Genomic DNA, 25,809 nt, shown 5'->3' with positions numbered 1-25,809 from the left:
GTTACAAAACAACAACTATCCTGATTTTGCACTTTGACACCTTTATTTTTTGCTATATTTCTTCCTTATCCCTACTTCCCTGTCTATTCACCCTCATGTAACTGGGAGATCATAATAAAATAAATTTAAGGGCATATTAGAGGTTTCTTACATTGAATATTATAATTAATTTTTTCTCCTAAAAGACACGTTGAAATAATCCTTCCTTACCATGTTTGACACCTGAACACTTCTCTCTCACTTAATCTACACATCTTTAAGCTATTTGTAACTAAAGTCAAGCATATTTTGGCTAAGACAGGCTGCTGAGTTTTACTGAACCTCAGATATAATTGCAAATAACGATAACTTTACAAGATTAAGTAATGCTTTTTTTTAATCCAGCAATTGCTAAAAAGCCTGTAATGTAACTCTAATATAGTAAAGGGCAAGCTGATAGCTGTAACCACTTATTTCTTGAGAATTTCTAGCTGCTTTTAGATCTGGGTTGGCATCACAGGCTAATTGTTGACATATATTTTCTCAGAAACCCGTAAGTGGATTTAGGTCTTAAGAGCCAACGTATCTTAAGAATTTGAGGGGTCAATCCTAATAAGGTTGTCCCTTTCTGTCTTTGCTACACAAAAGGCTTAGTTGTAGTTTACAAAATGAGGGGCAGGGTGATAAAAATCTTTCCATTTTAGCGTGAGGGATTTGCTTGGGTGCCTGTCTGGATTGGTCAGGCGTCTGAACGTCCGACACCGTCATTCTCGGCACTCTTTTGTTCTCCTTTGCCTGCTTGTTCCTCTCCAAATACAGAAGAATGATGAGCTTTACTCCCAGTATTAGGCTGTCAGGGCCTGTGCCACGTGCACACATGAGTAATTGAAGAGGCGGAGGAGGAGGATAATATACACACTCAAGGCCAGATGATCCTGTAAGGCTGGGCTTGCCTGCGTTGGTGCTGCTTTGCATATTCAAGCTCTTCACTCTCAGGACCATTTTGATTCTAACTCAGCGGGTTACTGCCATGAGGGTATCGAAATGATAGCCTGGGTTTGTCAGTGAGTCATAATGAGTCAACATGAGTCCTTCCTGCAGCAAAATTTTCAAGGCTGTGCTACTCATCTGTCATTTTTTCATTCTCAAATTAATTCCATCAGCTTGCAGAAGATCTTTTGTGTGGTGATTCTATTAATGATAAATGATTGGAGTTTTTGTGCATTGAGTTAGGAAGAGTGATTGGTGACCTTAGCTCTAATATAAGCTAGGGAGTAGGTTATATGACGGCATTGCCAGTTAGTTACATTACCCATGTTTTTCTTCTCTTTGACGTGTAATGGGTAGGGACTAGATAGCTTAGCATTCTAATGTCAGGTTAGTACCCGTGTATATACTGTAGTTAACAAGGAAATGGAATTTTGAATATTATGGTGAGACAAATGCTTATATTTAAGTGTTTTTAAATTATTAAGTGATACATTTTCATTAAGGAAAAAATAATAACAAAAGTTAAATTACCCATAATCCCACTAAGAAAACTTTTAATATTTTAGTGATTATGCTCCCTGATTTTTTGTATGTGTGTTTGTGCAGAGAATAATGGTAACAGAAATTGAATCTACTATGTGCTCACAAAAGCCCCGTGAGGGAGGTTTGTAGGTACTTTTATTCCTCATTTTGTTAGGAAGAAACTGAAGCCTAGAGAGAATAAGTGAGTTCCCAGCAGTCACACAGCTAGAAAATGATGGAGCACTGGGATTTAACACAGCTGGTTCCCCAGCCTGTTTATTTTGTTTCATTTTGCTTTTTAACTGTCAACAGTTTAGTTTTTGCCTACTATTGCTTTTTTTTTTTGTATAGTAAATGTCATTCTTTTTGATGTACAGTGCTTTAAGTTTGATATCACTTTTTTTTTTTAAGGAAACTTTAATACTAGTTTGTAATCTACTTGTTTCACTTAAGTGATAACTTAAGTGATCTTTCATTTTCAAATATATTTCTCTAACAATTTTAGTGGCTGTCAAATAGCTAACACTTATTATGTTATAAGTGTTTGACATGATTTAACTAATTTTATCCTCACAAACAACTCAGTGAAGTAGTTACCGTTATCCCTATTTTTATAGATAAGGAAACTGAGGCACAGAGAGGTTAAGTAATTTGCCCAAGGTCACGCAGCTAGTAAGTGGCAGAGCTAGCATTCAGACTCGGGCGGGCTGACTCCAGAGTCTATACTCCTAAGTATTACGTGATAGCGCATACCCTTCCATTGTATGGATGTACTATAATTTACTTAACCAATCCCTTAATTTCAGATGTTGAGGTTGTTTCCAGTTCTTTCTGATCTTAAACAATGTTTTTGTACTTAAGTCTTGTTTGCATCTCTAATTATTTTCTTAGAATAAATTCTCACAAGTGGAATTGCTGGATCAAAGGATATGTACATTTTTCAGGGCTGTATTGCCCTTTAGAAAGGTTGTTTAGTTTTACTCTCTCACCACCACGGAATGAGAGGACCATGTTCCCTACACTCTTGCTAACACCGTGTTATCTTCTTTTGACTCTTGTTAAACTAACAGGCAAAATGGTTGCTAGTGGGATGATCATTTTTTCATATATTTACAGACTATTTACATTTATTTCTTGGTGGTCTGCTTATTTTTCTATTTTGCCATTTTTCTGTATGCTTAAATAGGTTTAAATTTTAGTCCTTAAAAGTGATCTTACTAGTTGTACCATCAGCCTTTCAGTCTGGGGAGGGTCATGCGAGCTGTGTGCTGCAAAGGTAATGGAAGCTTTTTCTCTCTGCTTGGAATGTGGTCTTTTTCCTCTGAACATTTGTAGTCTCTGTAAAGTGAACAGGTTGATTTCACAAGCTACCTGGGAAAATAGGTTTTGTTACTTCATAGTGAGTCAGTCTCCAATAAGAGTTCTTTATGACCTCAAGAGATGGAAATCTGGTTAAAAATTGTGGTTATCTGCCCTGTCTTAAAGGCTAGTGAATCTCATGGAGAAGGCTTCCTGCCTTCCTGATTCTCCGGGCCTCCTATCACATGCATCAGATGGAACTTGCAGTCCATGCAAAACCTGTCAGGGCAATGACTAATGAGAAATATCAGGGAAACGTTAACATTCTCATTCTGGCATTTAAGTATTAAAACTTAATATCTCAACAACACGCTTTTGAGCTTTTGGCACAGATTATAGCAGTATTGAAATGAAATTGTGTGGTTAAATACCAGCCATTTTGATTGTTGTCTGTCTCTGCAAATGAAAGAATTCAGATCATTAGTGGCCCTCTATCAGGTTACTGTTGACATTCATTGGAGATGTGGAGCATAACTAAGAAAGGTCCTGTTTAGGCAAAGGAGGTTCAAATTATGGCATGTTGCTCTTTGAGGTGATGTGATAAAAATGTATATGCAGAGTAGCCTAGGAAGAGAAAATAAATGGAGATCATTTTTGTTTATAGGTAGCAGTACTGCCTGCATCGTGGTGCTGGACAGAACTAGCCACCGCTTACACACAGCAAACCTGGGCGACTCGGGCTTTCTGGTTGTCAGGGGTGGCGAAGTTGTGCACCGATCAGATGAGCAGCAGCATTACTTCAACACTCCATTCCAGCTCTCAATCGCACCCCCCGAAGCCGAGGGAGTCGTCTTGAGTGACAGGTAATCTCCCCTCTAGGCCATGAGGTGTGAGCAGGATGTGGCTCACCCACAGGTTCCCTCCCGTTCCCCCTAACTACAGTGGGGATAGGCATTTTCCATTCTCATGTGAGAAGAGAAGGCACATTGAGAACGTGCTCACCAGGAAGACTTTTTAGTCTGACTTTGAAAGATATTTTGCTTGAACTTGGTATTGCAGCCAAGTTGAATTCTGATAAACACCCAGTGTAAGAGAAGACTGAAAATACTGTTTCAGGCTTACAGAGTATCACTTTTTCATACCAAGACTACATGGTACATACAGTTGTATTTGTTAAACCGTGCTGGAGAAATGAGTCATTGTGCACATATGCCATTGCCTGTACAAGATTTTGCATACGTCATTAGAGAAGAGCGAGAACAGACATCTGCTTTATTTATCAGAATAACTTCCTGATTCTCCGGGCCTCCTATCACATGCATCAGATGGAACTTGCAGTCCATGCAGAACCTGTCAGGGCAAAGTTAACTTGCATGAAATGGAATAAAAAATGGTGTTGGGAGCTGGCCCAGTGGTGTAGTGGTTAAGTTCTCACACTCCGCTTTGTCGGCCCAGGGTTTGCTGGTTCAGATCCTGGGCACAGACGTATACATCGTTCATCAAGCCATGCTGTTGCAGCGTCCCATATACAAAACGGAGGAAGCTGAGCACAGGTGTTAGCTCAGAGCTCATCTTCCTCAGCATAAAGAGGGGAATGGGCAATGGATGTTAGCTCAGAGCCAGTCTTCCTCACCAAAAAAAAAGGTCTTGGATATCGTCTTTGGTGATGCTGTTGAGGTGTTCTCTTTTTCTTCTGACACCTTCACTCAGTTCATTTTTAAATTGTCAGGAACTTTCCAAGACAATCAGTACTTTTTTGAATCAACTTTTTCAGTTTATCTTTTCTAAGATCAGAGTAAGGCTAAGACAGTCGCAGATTTCACTGCCTTTAACAACCTTACAGGACCTGGCGTGAACATTGCTGGCAATTCATAAATGTTGTTAAATGGGTAATGAACCTTTTGTAAAAAGAGAAGCGTCCTAGCAAGTGCCTGTTGTCTCTACTTAATAGTTCTTATTAAGCCAGATCTTAAGTTCAAACTAAGATAAAATGATTGTTAACTGCCATCTTTTAAACTGGAATGAGTATATAATATAACTAGGCATTCAATATTGCCCATCTAAAGTCTGTTGCTGACTCCTAGAGAGAGGAAAGCATTTTTTAGTTTCAGATTAATGCAGATTACCATAATTGGAAGAATATTTGATTATAGGCCCTTCTTCAGTTGTCTGTAATACTCATTAATATTAGCCATTCTGGAATGGGGATTACTCAGAACCCCAGGGCCTTGGTTGATATCAAGCTCAGTTAACAGTGTTTGGAGAACAATATTTTAATTTTCCTTCATTTGATTCTTGCTGTTTTGGCTTCTGAGTGCTAGAGTGGCCCCGCTGTATCTCACGTGCTATCTTTGGGACCGTCTGGTCAGGGCAGCTGCCAGCGAGGTGGAGGTGGCTTCCCCTAGAGCCCAGAGACAGCTACTAGCATGTGATTTCAGCTCGTGTTTCAGTGCAGTTGAAAGTTTCCAGCAGCACAGTATGTTCAATCAACATGGGCACAACTGCAGCTGGCGGAACACCAAGCTCAGAGGTGGGAGTGTTGGGAGAAGAGGACGAGCTGTCCAATGGCAGCGAGGCTCTCACAGGCAGAACAGCAGAGGACACTCCTGGGGAAGGAAAACCTCAGCATAAAATAGAGCTGCAGTGCCACCCTGGTCATTACTCCAAATGTCTAGAATCTGATTAGTTTCCAAAGACGGAGCAAATGTGATCTTGTATCGTTTCTTTTTCCACAGAAGAAATTGACCTGGTTTCCACCAGTGTTATAGTCTTTTCTTTCCCTGCTGCATGTTATCTCTTTAGTTATTAGTCCCTCTTATCTATAAAATATTATTTTAACTTTAACTTACAGGTTTTCATTTAGTAGCTGTTTTTATAAAATATTTATTGTATAAACGTGTAAGTGAAAGTTAGTTTGTTCCTTGCCAAAGCCCATCACAGACCTTTTAGCTGTGCTGCGTCTTTCCTCAGTCAAGAGAAGATGGACCAGACATTTTCTCAGTATACTTAGTGTAAATTCCCAGCAGGCATGGCTGGGTTGTTTGTTTTTGTTTTCTCTTCACAAATTTTATCACTTGCTTATGCAAGTTTTGGGGTTTCTCTGTCAGGCTTAGGATGGTTTGGTTCTGGCTCCTCCCTTTGGGGTCAGTGTATGAACTTTTTCCTGGCTCTTGTTCCCTAATTATAGGCCAAGGCAGATCATTGGCTCTCTAGCCTTTCCCTCCGCTGGGAGGCCTGCACAGTGAAGCGGGCCTTTGGAGTGGCTGAGAACCAGCCTCTGAGGGGGCCACTAACTCATAGAACGTGTGATCTTTTCTCTTCTCCCCACCTGGAAGTTTTTCCCCCATTCTTACATCTGTTTTCATCAGGTGTTGTCAAAGAAAAAAAAAATCTCTCATCTGTCTTTTTAAAAGTTTTACACAAAAGGGCCGGCCCGATGGCGCAAGCGGTTAAGTGCGCGCGCTCCGCTGCGGCGGCCCGGGGTTCGCTGGTTCGGATCCCGGGCGCGCACCGACGCACTGCTTGGTAAGCCACGCTGTGGCGGCGTCCCATATAAAGTGGAGGAAGATGGGCACCAATGTTAGCCCAGGGCTGTCTTCCTCACCAAAAAAAAAAAAAAGAGAGGAGGATTGGCGGATGTTAGCTCAGGGCTGATCTCCTCACCAAAAAAAAAAAAAAAACAAAACAAAACAAAAAAAAAAAAGTTTTACACAAAAAGATGTAGTGAAAAATCTACTTCCTGTCACTGCCCCCAGCCACACATTCTCTCCTCAGAGGCAGCCACTGTTATCCGTTTCTTTGAATCCTTCCAAATTTATCCTCTGTGTATAGAAGCACGTCTGTTCCTATGGATCTTCCCCTACACACTGTCTGCACCTTGCTCTTTTCATTAACAATATGTTAAAGAGGTTTTTTCCCAATTTGGAGGGTCAGTTACTTTGTTTCTTCATTCATTTAGTAATTCAACAGATATTTCTTGAGGACCTACAATGTGCCAGGTACACTAATAAATAAATACGTATGCATGATGAGCACTTTGTAAGCCCTGGGAGACACACCGTCCTTACACTGCCAGAGTAAGTATTACTTAGTAATACTAATATAGTATTACTAGTAATATACTAGTGATTACTAGTATTATAGTAAGAAATACCACTGTAGGTATTTCACATGGGTTAATTTTTACAGGATTTGCATGCTGTCTTCCATGGTGCTCAGTTATCCCACTATAACGCAGCCTCCTAGAGCCAGATTCAAGCCTGCAGGGAAACTGATGAGTGGAAAATGACTAAGAGGATGGAATTTGGCTCTAAAGAATTAGGAAATAAAGACTCATTTCCAGTAGGATTTTAGAGGCACGTTAGTATCTGACTCAGAAAAGAACCTGCCCTCCTTGAAAGCACACATGACTAATCATCAAACTCAGTTTTACTTGGTAGTTTCTGTTGAGCTTTTGAAACATTTATATCAGAGTTTTCAATTTTTTTCAAGGTTAGGAATTTCAGAATGACTACTTTTTATTATTGACTCTGTTACTATAAACTGGTTTTTCTTCAAGCCTCGTTACATTGTAAGATACTGCCTATTGGAAACTTTGAATGTATCTCTTACAGCCTCTCTTGACTTTGCCCCTACCCTGTCCTTGTCACAGCCCAGATGCTGCTGATAGCACATCTTTTGATGTCCAGTTAGGAGACATTATCCTGACGGCGACAGATGGACTCTTTGACAACATGCCTGATTATATGATCCTTCAGGAGCTAAAAAAGTTAAAGGTAATTAACTCAAAGGTTGGCCCTTGGACACAGTGGCCCTTTCTGGGCAGCTAAGCTTGACTGATTCAATTGCATTAGCCCTTTTTGTAGTTTTGGAAAGGACTGTTTTGTGAATTTAGGAAAATAATAATAGTTCTAATCTTTCAAGCAATTGTAAATGGAAATATTCACAGTTGGAGAACTCGAGGGTAAAAGAAACTTTTCACTCAAGCCTTTAGTAGGGTGGTAAAGGTAGGAAAAGTCCAGATGAGGAAATTTCTTGTTTGTATTTTTAATTGTATTTTAATGATGTTGGCTCCTGGTTATCTTTTTCTCCTTTTATTCTCATAACAAACCCAGCAGGTGTTGAGGCTGGGAAAGATAGGAAACCATCATACCAGAGCCAGCCAAGGGCAACAGGCCGCTAGTGGCCTTGATGTGATCTGAGCTGTCACCAGTAACGAACCAGTTCAGACTTGGCCCATACAGAGAGGGGAAGGAAGTGAAAACCAGTCTTTCCACGTTCTCCTGGCTTTGTAGAAGTACTAACTCTGGGAAAAATTAGTCTTTTCTCATGTTTTTACCACTACCAGTATGACTTTGAGTAAGTTTCTCAACTTTCTAAGCAATATTTTCCTTACCTGTAAAATGGGGGTACAGAAGGCCCTATTTCATAGGGGTGTTGGTGCGAATTAACTAAGATGATGTGTGTGCAATCCTGAGTGCCAGGCCTTGTCCGTGGGGTTCACTAAAGGTCAGGGGCTTGCCTGTGCTGGCACTGTGTGCTGTATGCTGACAGGGCGATAAGCAGAAGCAAGACGTTCCCTGCCCTTATGGAGGTTACCTTCTAGTGGAGGAAGACAGGTAAAACGGGGAAAGAAATATGTAATGTTGGTGGTAAATAAGAAGAAAAATAAAGCAGGGTGAAGGAATAGAGAATAGAGAGGGCTGCTGTTTTAGAAATATTGGTCAGAGAAGGCCTCTTTCAGGAGGTGACATTGAAGCAGAGGCCTGTTATTATTTATACTGAAACTATTCCAAAGCAGGGAATGTTAGAGCTAAAATGGACTTGTTTCCCATCCCCATTTTACAGATGAGGAAGTTGAAGCAGCAAGGATAAGGGTATGGCTCAAGAAAACACAGCTAGACAAGAATCTTTCATCATGATATAAAATTCTGAAGGCATTTTCAGTAGGGCAGCTGGCAGCTCTCACTTGGAGAGCAAACTGTGGTTGGCCAGGGGTGCATTCCTAAGCAAGGAAACTTTCATGGTCATCCCTAAAGTGCCATCAAAATCCTCCTGTTCAGTCCCATCCCATTTTATTTAAGAATACCTTAAGAATTTCAAAGGGGAAAAAAAGCAAAAATGAAAATCCAAACTTCAGGGCCCAAGGCCACCCTAGCAAAGGACTCTCTGACATCTTGTACAGGCAGCACTGGTGGTCTCGTTCATTTTAGTCAAAGTGTAATGTTTTGTTTTTTTCAAAGTGTAATGTTTTAATGTCTTCTCTAACTGGAGTAAAACTTAAATGGTGGAAACTGTGGTTAGACAAATGTTACTGTCTTAAAAAGTGATGTTTGCAAGTATGCTTGTATGCAGAAATCATGTGAGGCGTTACGGAAACAATAACTCCCTCATCCTTTCATCTTAGAATGCAAATTATGAGAGCATACAACAGACAGCAAGGAGCATTGCTGAGCAAGCTCACGAGCTGGCCTACGACCCAAATTATATGTCACCTTTTGCACAGTTTGCATGTGACAATGGATTGAATGTGAGAGGTAAGCATTCTTTAGGACGGTCATAGGGACTAACTGGGCACATAGGAGGATGGGAGCATTCTGGGCTGTGGGGTGGGGTGAACTAGAGCCTCGGGGTGAGATTGTGGAGGTGTCCTCTCCCAGCTGTGAGCCCATGGCTTTCAGCAAGGCCAGCAGGCCTCAGCACTGGAGGACAAGAGCAAGTGCATGTCATCATGTCTTCCCCAGCGAGGATGACCTTCAGAACTGACCTTCACTGGCTGCAGGGCAGGCAGAACCTGAACCCTTTATTGCCACCACTGCACTGCTTGGACCTGAGCCCAGAAGGCCTCCGAGCTCTGCCTGGAGAGCCTGGACATTCCTAACAGTTTAACATTCTGCCCTTCATGGGTCTGACATTTCACTTCTCCCTTCCTCTGGCTTTGTGGGACTTGTTGACAGTATTTGCCTGCCAGATTGCCTCAGCAGGTTTTAAAGAGGGAAGTGATGTTAAATTGTCCTTGCCTAAAGAGTCCTTCTATCTACTGAGCGATATGTAACTTTGGGAACGGGCCAGTCGCTCAGTCTTAGAGCTGGGATGACATGTTGGTACTAGCAAATCAGAACTAGTAGAGTTGGTCAGTGTCTTGCTGATATAATATTATGACATGTACAGCATTTCTTAGCCCTCCAGGAAACATTAAAATAGAAAAAAGCACATGCCATAGCTGTTTGGCAGATTAGAATACAAGGCTGTTCCTAGTTTCAAAACATTGGATGTGTTTGTCCAAATTAGGATTATGGGTAGAAGCATGTAACTTTCTTGTCAAGCAGAATTTACCCTAACCAGATTTTGTCTTTACTGTGTTTGCTGTAAAGAGAGGATGTGGTGGCCATTTTAATGGAGCTCCTATTGTAAAGGAGCAGGAAGGCCTTTTTTTTTTTTTTTTAAAGCTTCAATTAAAATTACTTGTAATTTCTTGGGGGCCGGCCCCGTGGCACAGCAGTTAAGTGCGCGTGCTCCGCTGCTGGCAGCCCGGGTTCGGATCCCCAGCGCACACCGATGTACCGTTTGTCAGGCCATGCTGTGGCAGCATCCCATATAAAGCAGAGGAAGATGGGCACAGATGTTAGCCCAGGGCCAGTCTTCCTCAGCAAAAAGAGGAGGATTGGCATGGATGTTAGCTCAGGGCTGATCTTCTTCACAAAAAAAAAAAAAGGATAAAATTACATGTAATTTCTTGGTGTTTTTTAACTATTTCTCTTTATCAAATTTTTTTTTCTTTTTTCTACTAGAGTATACTGACAAACCAAACCTGCCTGAAATTTGTCTCCTAGTCCTTATTCAGGCTTATGTTTTTGATTGACTTTTCCTTTTAAGATACATGAATATGTTTGCATTTTCATTTTAGGTGGAAAGCCAGATGACATCACCGTCCTTCTTTCAATAGTGGCTGAGTATACAGACTGACTCGCCTAGGTGTCAACTCCTGCCTTTCCTTTCATCACCCCAGATTCTCCCCTGCCGTGTGTGCTGATCCTGCTGGCAGGACCACGTTTCTTTGCCACTGATCTCAATGGCCAGTGATGTAAGCCTTTTGCCTGTCTTTTTGAGACCCCATTGAGATCTATGTTGAGAACCACTACTGTCATTCACTAGCTCATATCTGCCAGCAATATATGAAGAGAATGAAGATTGGAAGATTGGCCTTCACTTCTCATTGTCCTTTCCATGATGGGATGGAGGTTTTCAAAGCCAGAATGGCTATTACTTTTCAAAAATGGTTGAAGTATTGAAAATGAGTAATGTTGGTAAAGTGAATTCAAAATCACAATGTGTAAAAGTGATTTTAAAAGTAACACAAATTGTATGTTATGGTACAACTACTAGAAACATACATTATTCATCAAAAGATGTTACACGTGTACTATACAGTCTGTTATGATTGGGTGTGGCTTTATGTTGTCATTATAAACTCCTATTTTTCAGGGGCTTATAATTTTGCTCTAAACATTGCTCTGCATTATGAAATCTTGATCCCAGGAGCTTTTTTGTTACAAATCGGAAGAAAAATTCAGTTTAATTCTATGGAGGCAAATGTTTCATGGTTTTTAAAAGATGCTTAATTGTGCTCCTGTGATGTGATTTTGGCAGTTTATTGATTAGTCCATATCACAGGCTGGTGGCCTGATCTGCAGGAGGGGTGGGGGAGATTCCTTACCAAAATTTTTTAATTGAACTATTACTCAAGATTGTAAAACTCCTCAAAGCCTAGAAATTTAATGTTATGGCTGAAATTCCTCCCAGCTGTCTAATATGATGCCCCCTGCGTGGGAGCTCTAGGCCCTCAGGCCTAAGATGGGTTGAGAATGGACAGCTGTAACTTTGAATTTTGTTGGCTTTTGATGGTCATGCTACTCCTAGTGTTACTGTCAGACCTTCTATTAGTAGCCTTGCCTTCTGTAGAGCATGCACCAAATTCACTGAGTCCACGTGGAAAGAGCACCGTGGGCAGTGGCAGCAGCACAAGAGTCCACGAGGAAAACTCCTGGTGATGATCTGACATTTGCATTTGCCCTACACAGAAATTTAGAGGTTTCTGAATCAAGCTTAATGTTTACAGTTCCCAATAGCCATCTTGCAGTGTATAGTTCCTTATAAAACTACCCCGCATTCAATTTTCCCATTATGTGCAAGCTCAAACTTATTTTTAAGGTTTGTGTACAAGTCGACTGCTGTAAAGATATATATTTTTGGGTCAGTTTTTTTTCCTTCATTAACTTGTTGGTAGAAAAATATATATACTTAGAAATCTTTAAATTAAAGCCATGTTTTATATATAAGTCAGGTAACATTGGTGTATAGATGAGAATGCAATTAAACCTGATGAGAATCTACTTGAGGAGAATATAGAAAGTCTCTTTCTCTAAAGGAGATACTTACTCCCTGGTTTATTGCATTAAAACTTATGTTTGAGGTTACCTCAACTTGTTTTAAAAGATTTTGTTTTGTGAATTTGTACTGTATATTTGAGTAACTGTCAAGCTTCTGTTTTATTTAAAATTGTTTAACATGTACCATGTACATGTCATTACTATATTTCAATGCATCATGCTTGTAACAGGCATTTCATTTATAATAAGAATGAGTTATTCATTTGTAAGCCGTTCAGTAATTTATCTACTATTCCTAAATTGGCATAATGTTAGATATCTCTTTTAAATCACCTTTAATTACATGTCAGAATGCCTTAACTACCCTAACTTGACACAACAGAATTCTTTGGTAGAGGAGATGGGGGTGGGGCGGGGAGGTGGAGGGAGACTCTGTTTAAATAATGAGAACCCATTGTGCTACGATAAAACACGGAAGCGTGAGTGGCAAGTGGCGGGGTATTTATTTTGCACAAACTATTTGCAGTCTCTGTGTATTTAAAAAGTAAAGAAAGTTGCATCCAGAAGGGTTTTGTTGGAAGGAATACATTTATACTTGGGCTGACGACTTTAGTTCTTTTGTCTGGGTTTTTGATTATTTCTGGTCAGAGGTATGTAGCCTTATGATCTGGGTATATTTTGCATTAATTTTCCAATGCCTACATTTAATTCCTGGTAAGAGCAGTGCTGGTCAAGTCACTGGCTTTTCTCTGCTCTCATTTAACCCATCAAACACAATCTTTGTAAAGCTAGATTGGTGGTGGTTTACACAACTCATTTAATCAACTTAGTCTTTTTTGAGAAATGACTGTTAGAAATCAGCAATGTATTTGTTCCAGTGACATTGAAAATAGTGGGAGAAGAATTGAGTTTCACAATTCAACTGACTTTGGACCTGGCCTGTAGATTAGTGACACAGTATTTTCTCTTTCCCCTGTCCTTTTTGTTTTATGCACTTAATTTTATGACCGCTGGGGGTCAGTTGGAGTGCTGCTTAACAAGTAACTCTCCTTCCACTCTCAGTGGTCAGAGGCTGTGTTGGACCCATACTGGAATTTTCTAGATCACAAGACCCAAGTCTCTGTGGGGTGTGACTGAGATATACCACTTGATGGGTCTGATTCTTAACTTGATGTGTGTGTTAACTGTATCTTAAATCAAGCAGTATAAAAACAGACACACATTTGCCTCATGTAATGGACTTTCATAACAAAAGAGAATTTGGATTTCTAATTTACAAATGGCAAATTATTTATCTCTCTCTGGATGCACCAAAGACCAGTAAAGTTTATAGCTTTTCCATCTATATTTATAAAGCAATATTGTATTATAAAAATCAATATTTTTATCACATGCTTGAAATTTTTATTTTGTTCTGTTTTAAAATGTGCACTCTAAACATATCAGAACCTTATTTCTTCCTGTGAACTTAAGCTGCCTGCGCACAAAAAAATTTACCGAACAGATATTCAGTAGAGGCCATAGGCCCTTAAAAACTAAAAGAAGAAATGAGGGGGGAAAACAAGTTATTTGTCCTGGATTACTGTACTGGCTTGACATGGTTGATGGGTACTAAAACACAAAAGAATCCATTCCAGGTGTGCATGTCTGGGGGTTGGGCTGTGTCTAGACTAGAGACTAGATGTCAAGCTCTGCATGATGGGAGAGTGTCCTCTCGTCTCAGCTGCTTTTGTTCTGGTAGAACAGTAGCCTTCAGTACCACCTTCAGTACCACCAACCTACCACAGCAAGTAACAAGGCAGGAATTGTGAGAATTGACTGAGTCAGTTTTGAGCGTTTTGGAGATTGTAAGCAGGATGGGCTAGAACTGTAAATGTTTGTACTTTTGAATAAGTTCATGGTTCCTTGTCACCTTATACCAGCTATCTTTGGTAGAAGCTACAGCATCCAATTTCCCTGGAAACTATCATGTTTTTGCATTTAACAGATTTTGCAATATTAAAAAAACAAAATCTGCTTATAAAGCTGAAAATATAAAGCAGAAAAAATTTGGATTCTGTTTGTAAAAACGAAATTAAATTCATTGCAAAATTGAACTTCTTAACTAAAAATCAACAGTGTCCATGTCAAAATTTTAACTGTTAGCAGGTTGTTTGTGGCAAAGATGGCTAAATAATGAAGTAAATTTGAATTATGTATACTAATGAGCTGCTTTTTTCTGTTGAGACTATCATTATTTGTCTTACCCAAGAGGCAATGACCTGAATTGGATGTCTGAAATATAACTTATGCAGGAATAGTTCTGTAAATACATTTAAATAAACTGTAAAGATATTTAATAAATATAGTATTTATACTAATCTGTGTACTCCTTTTAATTTGAATAGTAACTAAATAAGACACCAGCCCTTGACATTGAGTTTGTTCGTCTCTATTGAGTCCTCATGTCTAAGCCTCTTAGTCAGTCTAGCAGTGACCCTGGACTTCGTTGCTGTCATTTTCTTTTACTAGTTTATCCACCTTAGCTCTTTTTCACCAGCTGGTTTACTACATCAGTTTAGCTTCCTCAAAAATTCATCTGGGGTGGCCCCGTGGCTTAGCGTTAAGTGCGTGTGCTCTGCTGCTGGCGGCCCGGGTTCGGATCCTGGGTGTGCACCGATGCACCGCTTCTCCAGCCATGCTGAGGCTGCGTCCCACATACAGCAACTAGAAGGATGCGCAGCTATGACATACAACTATCTACTGGGGCTTTGGGGGGAGAAATAAATAAATAAAATTATTAAAAAAAAAAAATTCATCAGACTGGGGGCCGGCCCCATGGCGTGGTGGTTAAGTGTGCGTATCCCGGGCACGCACCCATGCACTGCTTCTCAGGCCATGCTGTGGCAGCGTCCCACATAAAGTGGAGGAAGATGGGCACATTTGTTAGCCCAGGGCCAGTCTTCCTCAGCAAAAAGAGGAGGATTGGCATGGATGTTAGCTCAGGGCTGATCTGCACAAAAAAAAAAAAAAAAAAATCATCAGACTGGACTGATAATTGAATGTAAAATACATGTTTTCCCAGCTAAGAAGGCTTTTGCATCTTCCGAATAGTATGGAGTGAAGCCACAAAAAAAATCTGGTGTCATTTAAATTTAGTATTCTGTATCCAAATTCTAAAGTCCAAATTATATACAATTTAACAGTATAAATATCTTGTACAGACCGGTCAGTGCTGCATCCAGGCGATTACTGATGATGCCTTCACAACCTAAACCCCGGCTGCCTGTTTCAGTGAACCAGAAACTTGATCCTCAGCAAGGAGACCTACAGTTACTCTTGTATATAAACGTTCTCTGTGTAGTCATCTGCATTTATTAGGAATATGTGAAATTCAGTGTTAATCATCAGTGTAAGCATAAGATACATGAATTTTTAGCCTACAGTGTGAAACGACTTCTTGAAATTATGTGGCCATTGCCAATTTCCACAAAAAGCTTGGTGAAAGCCCATTTTCATTCACTGAGGAACATTTTGGGATAACTTGGGTTTTTATTGGGTTATTGTGGGTAGCTCTGACTCATTACTAAGGTACAAGAGCCAAATTCATTCTGGTTTTAGTTAGAACTCTATTCACAGTTCTAGTTTCCTAATCCACTCAAGCCACCTTTTGTTTATGAATTCTTCACAAATCTAAAGTACAATTGCTTGCCAGTTAACATTTCCTTGTGATTCCATGGTTTCATAAAGACTTAACAATGTTACAGAAGTCTAGTTTGTCAGGTTATGATTGGCTGTAAACAGGTTTGGGGGAGGGAGAGGCACGCATCGTAAGATATTACATAACAATGTTTTTGTGCCGGATTTTTTTACTCTGTGCAGGTGAGAAGCTAATTCTTAAAGGGGCAAAGAACAGAGACATTTATCTTCCACCTCATTCCACTCCAAACCCAGGCTCTCTTGGCAGTGGAGGTTGCTGCTCTATGTCAGATAATACAGAGATAAATTTTTGGCATCACCTCCATTAAATTCTTTCTGAATCACACTGCAAAATTTAAAAATCACATCTGAAAACTGGAACAATTTAAGGCTATAAAATAAAATTTGACAATATATACAAAGATTCCAAAGTGAAGGGGGTAGCTATAGATTTTTATTCTTGACCTTTTTTTCCAGGGGTTATTTTATTTAAAATCTTAACAAAATATAAAAAGCAATGGACAAAAAAAATTCATGGCATTACATGAGTAAAGACTTGCATAACTTTTTACTATGTCTGAAAGTACCAAAATGAAATGTTAGTAATCAAATACAAAAGGTATCTACTTGTCACAGAACTACAAGCCATTTTGATGCACTCCACATGGCTGCTGAAGAAAGTTTAAATACCTTTATAAAACTGGCAAAGGAAATGCTGAAAGTTCTAGTGTGAATGTGCATTGAATTGAAGAATTCTGATGAGCTTTTTCCCTGCACAGAAAACGCTTCTGCCTCCCAAGTAGCATAATGGATGTAAAGCAAATTACCTACACTTGACAAGCAGCTATTTCTAGATATGGTTGTTGTGCAAGATGATGTTCAGAAAAGCAGAAGCCCATCCTCCATTTCAAGGCAGTCCAAGACAGTATCTTTATAGATTAAGTGTGAAAACTTGTTTGAGATGCACGTGAGCTAGGAAATGGCCTGGGGGCCAACTCAGTCATCATTAAGTGTTAGAATGTGGAAAAACTGCCACTACTCACGTCCTCTTCACTGTCACTTGCTGTTGCCAGACTGTCGGAAGGGTGGGTGAAGTGTGGTTGGTCAGAAGAAACTGCTCCAAAGAACATGCAAGAAAACTGGAGGGAAAAAAGTAACTGCACTTTATTCAAAGGGAAAGTTAGTGCTCATTACATGCTCCAGGTGACAGCCCCTTTTCAGAAACTCGGCCAATGTGGTCTCCCTCACCTCGCTGGTGATGGTTCATGGAAGACCCGGAACTAGCCCAACACATCCTAAAACAAAACCCTTCCCTGATTCAGAGGCACACAGTCTGGGATCAGTGATGTGCCTCTGACTCCCCTGCCTAAGCATGAAAACGCACCAGGGCTGTGGGGCCACTCTGCAGGCAATCCTGCTTGACTCGGATCCATCTCCCCTTTCTCTCCTGCTGCAACAGAAGCTACCCATCCCGACTAAAGCCAATCCTTCCCTCCCTGTCTCTGCCTCACAGCCCTTCCCATGCCTCTCCTCTACTGGATAGGAGTATCAACATTTTAAAACAATCAAATGCCTCTCATCTTTAAAATAGATAAATAGCCTCATCCCGTTCTTCCCTCCCACTATTGCCTTACCTCTGCTGTGGAGTCATCCACACCTGCTGTCTCCATTTTCTCATTCTATTCTTCAGTCCTATCTAAAAAAGCTCCTGACCTCACCACTTCACAGAAACCGTTATTATGGTCACCACAAACTGCCACCTCCTTCAGCAATGGCCATTTTCAGTCTTCATCCCATTTGACATGCGACACTTTCTTCTTTTACCTTCCTCATGCCACACTCTCCTGGTTGCTCTTAGACTTTTCAGCCGGCTACCCAGCCTTTGAATCAGGGTTTCTCAACCTCAGCACTACTGACATTTGGGGCCTGATGATTCTTTGTTGTGGGGGCTGTCCTGTGCAGTGGAGGATACTGAGCAACATCCCTGGCCTCTACCCACTAGATGTCGGTACCCTCTGCCTGAATTGTGGAATCTAAAAGTGTCTCCAGGGGCCAGCCTGGTGGCGTAGTGGTTAAGTGCGCGTGCTCTGCTTCAGCGGCCTGGGGTTCGTGGGTTCGGATCCTGGGCATGGACCAATGCACTGCTTGTCAAGCCATGCTCTGGTGGGTCCCATATAAAGTAGAAGAAGATGGGCACGCATTTTAGCCCAGGGCCAATCTTCCTCACCAAAAAATAAAAAATAAAAGTATCTCCAGACACTGCCCAATGTCCCCTAGGGGGCACAATCGCCCCTAGTTAAGAACCACTGCTTTAAGCAACGGCAGCCCTCTCCTCCGTACCCTCTCTCTAGGAGATTTCATTCACACCCCTGGCTGAAATTACCATCTATATGCCAGGGAGTCTCAAAGTGAGAATTTGAACTTCAATCCATGTATTCTACTACCTACTTGGTTTCTGCACTTAACATATCCAAAATTGAATTCATGATCTTAGTGAACGTTGATCCTGTTTCCCCAAACCTAAGTCCTCCTTGATGCCTCCTTTCCCGTAACCCCGTAAGCAGTCCATCACCGAGCCCTGCCCCTTTCGTCTCCTCAGTGAGCTGCCTATCTGGCCACTTCTCTCCATCTGTACTCTGAGGACTCACTGTCTCTCACGCTACAACATCTTCCCTTCTTGCCTCACTGCACCCCATTCTTCACACGGTAGCTGAGGCTAAAGTTATCTTTTAAAAATTCAACTCTGTCAGTCCTCCCTATTAAAACCCTTCAAATACTTTAAATGCCAAGGTACTTTATTTGGCTGTTGAAATGGCTTACAGGACTCTTCTGGCATGATTTGGCACTCACCAATTTCTCCAGCTTCACCCTGTGCCATTGTTTCCCCCTGGCTCTCTGCTCTCTAACCACACTGGCCAGCCTTCATTCAGTTCCTTAAAACCACCACACTCCCTCCATCACAGGGCCTTTGCACATGCCACACATCCACCCAACTCCCCACCTACTACCTTATCATTTCCAGCTTAGCTCAAACACCAGTTTCAAAGAAAAGACTTTCTGACCTCCTGGATTAGGTCAGTTCACAACTTAAATCCTGTCAAAGCACCCTGAACTTTTCCTTTATTGAATTTATCACAGTCTTTAAAATTATCATATATTTAGTCATGTGACTGTTTAATGTCTATCTCTCCCCTAGTCTATAATCAAGTTTAGGAAGTTTTCTTGTTTATTTTGCTCACCATTGTATACCCTACCTCTATGACATGTGGCCCTCAACAAATACCTGTGGAAGTCACATGGTAGGCAGCATGAATGAATAAATGAATGATCCCTGTTCTTGGCTCATCCTCATGTGTCAGGAGGTGAAGATGCCCTCTGCACAGCAGCAGCTGTGACACCAGCTGTTGAACCCTTGCTCTAGATGGAACACCCCAAGTTAGCTGTGATAATGGCTGTAGTAGGCAGAATGATGGCCCCCACAAAGATGCCCACTTCTTAATCCCAGGAACCTGTGACTATGTGATGTCACATGGCAAAGGGGAATTAAGGTAGCAGATGGAATTAAGGTTGCTAATCAGCTGACCTAGACGATCCAGGTGGGCCCATGGAATCACAAGATCCTTAGATGTGGAAGAGGGAGAAGAGTCAGCGTGAGAGTAAAGCAGTGTGAGAATGACTTGACTGGCCAGTGCTGATTCTGAAGATGGAAGGGGACCACGGACCAAAGAATGCAGGTGACCTCAAGAAGCTAGGAAAGGCAAGAAAACAGATTCTCCCCTCGAGTCTCCAGAGAGGACCACAGCCCTGCTGACACCTTGATTTTAGCCTAAAAAGACCCATTTTGGACTTCTGACCTCCGGAACTGTAAGATAATAAATTTGTGTTGTTTAGCCACTAAATTTGTGGTAGTTTGTTATAGCAGCAATAGGAAACTAATACACTGCCTGTGACTGTAACTGGAGGCATGGTCTCAATTGCCTCTGAAGAGTCTAATCTTGACCAAGGTCAAACTCCCAAGGCTAGAAGTGACCTAAAGATAGTATCTGTGTCTGTTCAATGTATAATACTGTGTGCAAATAGCTCCTCACAATGTTTATGGTGCTAATTATATTAGACTAGAAAGCTTAGGTTTACTTTGATTTTTGAAAACTGCCCTGAATTTGCTGAATTGACTTAGGGTAAATGTTATTGGCTACCCTCTCTCGTCCCACCTACCCTTTGGCCTTTAAATCCTGCGTGGCTGGGTGACTGAGCCTCCCCCGGTGTCTCCAGTCTTCTAATGGGGAAAGCTTGTGAACGGCCATGCAACTGGGAATTAGCCTCAAGTCCAACATGAATTGGGCAAGAAGATAAATTATTATAAAATTTGTTTGTTTGTTTTTGGTGAGGAAGATCAGCCCTGAGCTAACATCTGTTGCCAACCCTCCTCTTTTTCCTGAGGAAGACTGGCCCTGGGCCAACATCCGTGCCCATCCTCCTCCACTTTATATGTGGGACGCTGCCACAGCATGGCTTGCGAAGTGGTGTGTAGGTCCACACCCGGGATCCAAACCCACAAACCCTGGGCCGCCAAAGGGGAGTGTGTGAACTTAACCACTATCCCACTGGGCTGGCCCCTATAAAATCTATTTTTTTAAAAAAATGTACATATTTTCCCCATTTTGGTGCCCCGGAGAGCTGTGTGTAATTTCTTGTTTAAACTTATCTTATTGAAAATCCACAACGGAAAAAACCACTGGTCATTGTTTAGAATATAGTAATACTCATCTATCACAGTTTAATTGTGAAAATCCCCTTTACCTAAGTAGTATATTACCATATAGTTATTTTTTTAATAAGGTGAATTAAAATTGATTTCATTTTGGAATTTTGTGATACTACTGGAGAGATTTTAACTTTCTTAGGCTATCCCAAACCAGGGTTGAAGGTCTGTCAACCACTGGCTATGCACTAGGAATACAGAGACGAGTAAGATTCAGGCCTGCCCTTGCTGAACTCACAATATACCTAGTGGAGTAACAAGCATATATATTAAATTATTATGTGACAGTAATAATGAATAGGATCAACAAATGCTTTGAGTAGAATGAGAAGACTTCAAAAAGAGAAGTATCATTTGAACTGGGCCTTGAAGGGCGGGTAGGAGTTTAAAAGGTGGAGAAGAGGGGCCGGCCCGGTGGCGCAAGCGGTTAAGTGCGCACGCTCCGCTGCGGCGGCCCGGGGTTCGCTGGTTCGGATCCCTGGCGCGCACCGACGCGCTGCTTGGTAAGCCATGCTGTGGCGGCGTCCCATATAAAGTGGAGGAAGATAGGCACCGATGTTAGCCCAGGGCCGTCTTCCTCAGCAAAAAGAGGAGGATTGGCGGATGTTAGCTCAGGGCTGATCTCCTCACAAAAAAAAAAAAAAAAAAAAAAAAGGTGGAGAAGAAAAGAATATTATCCCCTCTGGCTGTAGGAGTAATACCATGAGCAAAAGTCACACACAAAAGTGTATGCCAAACCTTTCCACTAAGGAACTAAGCAAGCATGCCTACTCTCTCCACTGCTATTCAACATTGTCCTAGAAGTTATGAGCTGATGCAGCTGAACAAAGGAGATCAACTGGAGGCATTCAAGAAGAAGTAAAACTATCTCTATATAAAGAAGATAGATAGTATGTCTGGGAAACCTGAGAGAATCAATGATATAACTAATGGAAATAAAATAATTCAGCAAGGTAGTAAGATATAAAATTAACATGCAAAAAACAATAGCCTTCATATACACAAACAATAGGCAGTCAGAAAACAGAATGGTAGAGAAAACTCCATTTACAATAGTAACACATCAGGTTAATTACTTAATAACAAATGTGTAAAATCTATATAAGGAAAATTTTAAAACACTTCCGAAGGACACAAAAGTAGACCTGAACAAATGGAAATACATTGCCTGTTTTTGGACAGAATGACTCAACATCCTAAAGATATCAGTTTTCCCCAAGTTAACAGAAATTTAAGGAAATCCCAATAAAAAAAACCAAAAGAGTTTTTTATGGAGCTAGATAAGTTGATATTAAAGTTCAAGTGAAAAATACACATTCAGGAATAGCCAGGGAAAAAATGATAAAATCTACAAAAGGATGCTAACTCTAAACCAGACATTAAAACATACTCTGAAGCCTCCATAATGAAAAATGAGTACTGACACATGAAGAGACAAACAGATCAGCAGAGTAGAAAAGAAAGTCTAGAAACAGACCCAAATACGTACAGAAATTTAGTATATGATAAAGTAGTGATAAGTAGTGAGGAGCACCTCACTAGGGCAAAGGTAGACCTTATAAGAAGTGGTTCTGGGATAGTTGGGTAGCAAAAAGATAAAATTAGATCCATACTTCACACCATACACAAGACAAGAAACTCCAAATGGTTCAGGATGTAACTATAAAAAGATGAAATCTTACAAGTTCTAGAAGGAAACATGGGTGAATTCCTCTTTAACCTCCAAGTGGGGAAAGGCTTTGTAATTCATGACTCAAAATCCAGGGACAATTTTTTTAAAAGGTTGATAAATCTGACTACATAAAATGAAAATTTTTGCATGACAAAAATTTAAAAGACAACTGACAAACTGTGAGAAAATGTTTGCACCATATATCACAGATAAATGGCTAATATTCCTAAATATATATGTAAAGAACTCTTAAAAATTGAAGGAAAAGGATAAAAAACCAATAGAAAAATATGAAGACATAATAAACAATTCACAAAAATTATAAAATGGCCTTTAAACACATGAAAAGATGTTAAGCTCACAATTAGAGAAATGCAAATCAAAACTACACTGAGATACCCTTTCTCAACTCTTAGTTTGACAACACAAGCTGTTCGACAGGCTGGAAGAAACAGGCCCTCTCCTCTGTTGCAGGAGGGAATGCAAACTACTACAACCCTCCTGGAGAGGAATCTGGCAGCACCTCATAAGACTACACATGCACTTACCTTTTGAACAAGCAATCACACTTGCAGGAATTTGCCTTGAAGTTACACTTCTGACAATACGAAAAGACATGTGTAAAAGGTTATTCATTGCAGTGTTGTTTGTGACTGCAAAATACTAGGGGGTATATATAAATGCCAGCTATAGGAGAGTGGTTGAATTAACTATGGTACATTCACACATGAAATACTACACAGCTGTGGGGAAAAAAGAGAGAAACTGATATGGAGTGATTTCCAGTGTATACTGTTAAGTGCAAAAAGCAAAGTGGAAAACAGCATTTATAGTATAAGAAAGAAGAAGAAATGAAATATATATGTATCTGCTCATTTGTGTACAAAGAAACACAGAAATGATAAATGAGAAACTAATGAGATTTATTCTCTACAAGGGGCCATGGGCATGGGTGCAAAGGAGGGAGGGAGGGACACTGTTCCGCATATACCTTTGTATAGTTCTGACTTTTAGTGCTGCTAACGGTTCAGCACTCAAAATAAAGAAACAAATAGGGCCAGCCCCATGGCTTAGCGGTTAAGTGCGTGCGCTCCGATGCAGGCTGCCCGGGTTCAGATCCCGGGCGCGCACAGACGCACCGCTTCTCTGGCCATGCTGAGGCCGCGTCCCACATACAGCAACTAGAAGAATGTGCAACTATGACATACAACTATCGCCTGGGGCTTTAGGGGGAAAAAAAAAAAAAGAAACAAAATCAACAAGGGTTTGAGGAGAAGCAAAGGGAAGACAAGCAAACAAATAAAGCTACTTGTATTACAGGTGATTAACAACCATACCAAAATATGAGAGAGGGAAGAACCAACCTAAGTAACTTTGAAAAGCAGTATTTTGAATATATACTTTATGACTAAAGACAAAATAATGTTGACAAACATTGTACCTCTAGTTAGCAGATTTATTTCTTGTGGGGTACGGGTTAGCAATCCTGAAACTGTGTGTTCTAGGATTGAACAATAAGTAAACATATTGTGGATTATAAGAACCAAGTTTCTCACTATGAGAAAAAGGAGTTATAAATAAAGAAGGGGGAGACCAGCAAGCACCCGGTGGTGTTGGACTGGAATTGGAGGTATCACTATGTATTTATGGATTTTAATGTGTGTGTGTATGTATACAAATAGATAGACATAAAAACTGATCAATATGTGTGTATGTGTCAATAAATGCATATACTTCCGAGCTCTATCTGCTGAGAGGGCCTAGAAGCGATGAAATCCCAGTACAAAAGGGCACACACACCAAGCACTCAGAACGTGGTTTCCATATACCATCTCCAATCAAAGGAACCAGGGCTCTTGGGAGAAATGGCTGATTCTGGGGCTGGAGCAGGGGAAATACAAGTTAAGCCTAGGACACTTTAGGGTTCCAAAAAGTAAAGAAGTGCTCAAAAAATGTTGGAGACATGTCAAAGGGACAGAGGCTCCCAGTGGCCAAATATGGAGCAATTTAAGCAACAAAATAAATAATACTAGTAATGGATTATAATCCATAGAACAAATTAATATCCAAGAGCATATCATGATAGAAATAAATAATTGAATAACAACTAAATGAGGAAGAAGGGACAGTTCTTAAAGTGAGGTTTCATCTAATAAAAAGAAAAATCACCATTTGGCAAACATCACGGTAATAACTATTTTAGACAAAAAAGCATCAATGAATGCTAAAATTAGTAGGCAAAAAGTATGATGAGAAACAGGATATTTATCTCAAAGTATCTCCCCACAAGACACATTCAATTACTAACAGAAAAACAGTAACTTTATAGCGGAGAGATCTGGCAGACAGCACCTTAATCATATGATAGAAATAAAGACCACCAAGGAGACAATTCTCCGTCATGTGCCTCCAGAAATGATGGACAAAAAGAACCCACTACCACTCTGTGGTACTCTTAGCCAAAATGCACAGCTGAAATTTAATCATGAGAGGATTCAAATATGAGGACATTCTACTAAAGTGTCAAGGAAAAGAAAGATAAAGCAAGACTTAGAAAATGTTCTAGACTAAAGGAGACTTTACTAACCTATGATGTCAACATTTAGGTAATCTGGGCAAAGGTAGATGGGAATTCTTTATACTATTTCTACAAGTGAGTCTGAATTTACTTCAAATTTTTAAAAATTAAAATTTGATATGTATGTATGCAAGTGTGTGTATATATATGCATACAAAAAGTCTTAAAAGGTAGGGTAATAATAAAAGCATATGTAGTGATTATCTCTGATTATCTCTTATTTGTATTTTCTGATTTTTCTCCAATGAAATGATAATTGTACTATTACATAAAATGTTCACATTTGGAGAAGGGTATGTAGGAATTCTTTGTACTATTTCTGCAACTTTTTAAAAGTGAAATTAGGGCCGACCCCGTGGCTTAGTGGTTAAGTGCGTGCGCTCCGCTGCTGGCAGCCCGGGTTCGGATCCCGGGCGCGCATCGACGCACCGCTTCTCTGGCCATGCTGAGGCCGCGTCCCACATACAGCAACTAGAAGGATGTGCAGCTATGACATACAACTATCTACCGGGGCTTTGGGGGGAAAATAAATAAATAAAAATTAAAAGTGAAATTATTTTAAAACGAAAAGCTAAAAACAAACAAGCAAACAAATAGGGTGGGCTATATTATTGTAAGAACGTCACTAGCACCACAATGGCTATAGCTTAGTCTGGTTCACAGGCAATGGCCCTCCAGTGCACACGGCAGATGCTGCTGATCAAGTAAAGATACAGCTGTATGTCATTCTCAGCATAGCCTGCCCAACCAAATGTTTGGTGGTGTTACTACAGAGGAAACCTATCTGCCCTCCCTGGCAGAGCGTGTTTTTTAGGGGGGCATGAGGGAGGAAAGGAGGCTGCCTTGTGATGATTACATTAAATAGCCTAGGGAAAGTCTCTGAATGCCATTCCAAGGAGTTCAGGTGTAATCCTATGGGAGAAGCAGAATGATCTGAGAG

At 40.5% G+C, this 25,809-nt stretch overlaps 2 protein-coding genes across 2 annotated transcripts in view; one reads left to right on the top strand and one right to left on the bottom strand.

Annotated features, from left to right (window-relative positions):
• The window catches only part of PPTC7 (protein phosphatase targeting COQ7), a 37,424-nt gene extending 22,885 nt beyond the window's left edge, over positions 1–14,539 (top strand). The window contains exons 3-6 of the mRNA XM_058531405.1: positions 3,455–3,653; positions 7,442–7,565; positions 9,197–9,326; positions 10,697–14,539. Of these exons, the coding sequence (XP_058387388.1) occupies positions 3,455–3,653; positions 7,442–7,565; positions 9,197–9,326; positions 10,697–10,755 (512 nt within the window). The 3' untranslated portion in view covers positions 10,756–14,539. The remainder of the gene's footprint in view (positions 1–3,454; positions 3,654–7,441; positions 7,566–9,196; positions 9,327–10,696) is intronic.
• Positions 14,540–16,144: 1,605 nt separating this feature from the next.
• Positions 16,145–25,809, bottom strand: part of RAD9B (RAD9 checkpoint clamp component B) — a 33,364-nt gene continuing 23,699 nt past the window's right edge. The window contains exons 11-12 of the mRNA XM_058531088.1: positions 16,901–16,996; positions 16,145–16,189 (exon numbers count right to left, since the gene is read on the bottom strand). Of these exons, the coding sequence (XP_058387071.1) occupies positions 16,145–16,189; positions 16,901–16,996 (141 nt within the window). The remainder of the gene's footprint in view (positions 16,190–16,900; positions 16,997–25,809) is intronic.

Source organism: Diceros bicornis, chromosome 35, assembly GCF_020826845.1.
Source record: "Diceros bicornis minor isolate mBicDic1 chromosome 35, mDicBic1.mat.cur, whole genome shotgun sequence".
Classification (NCBI taxonomy): Eukaryota; Metazoa; Chordata; class Mammalia; order Perissodactyla; family Rhinocerotidae; genus Diceros; species Diceros bicornis.
The sequence above is the reverse complement of the archived record's forward strand: the minus strand, read 5'-3'. Positions and strand labels throughout refer to the sequence as shown.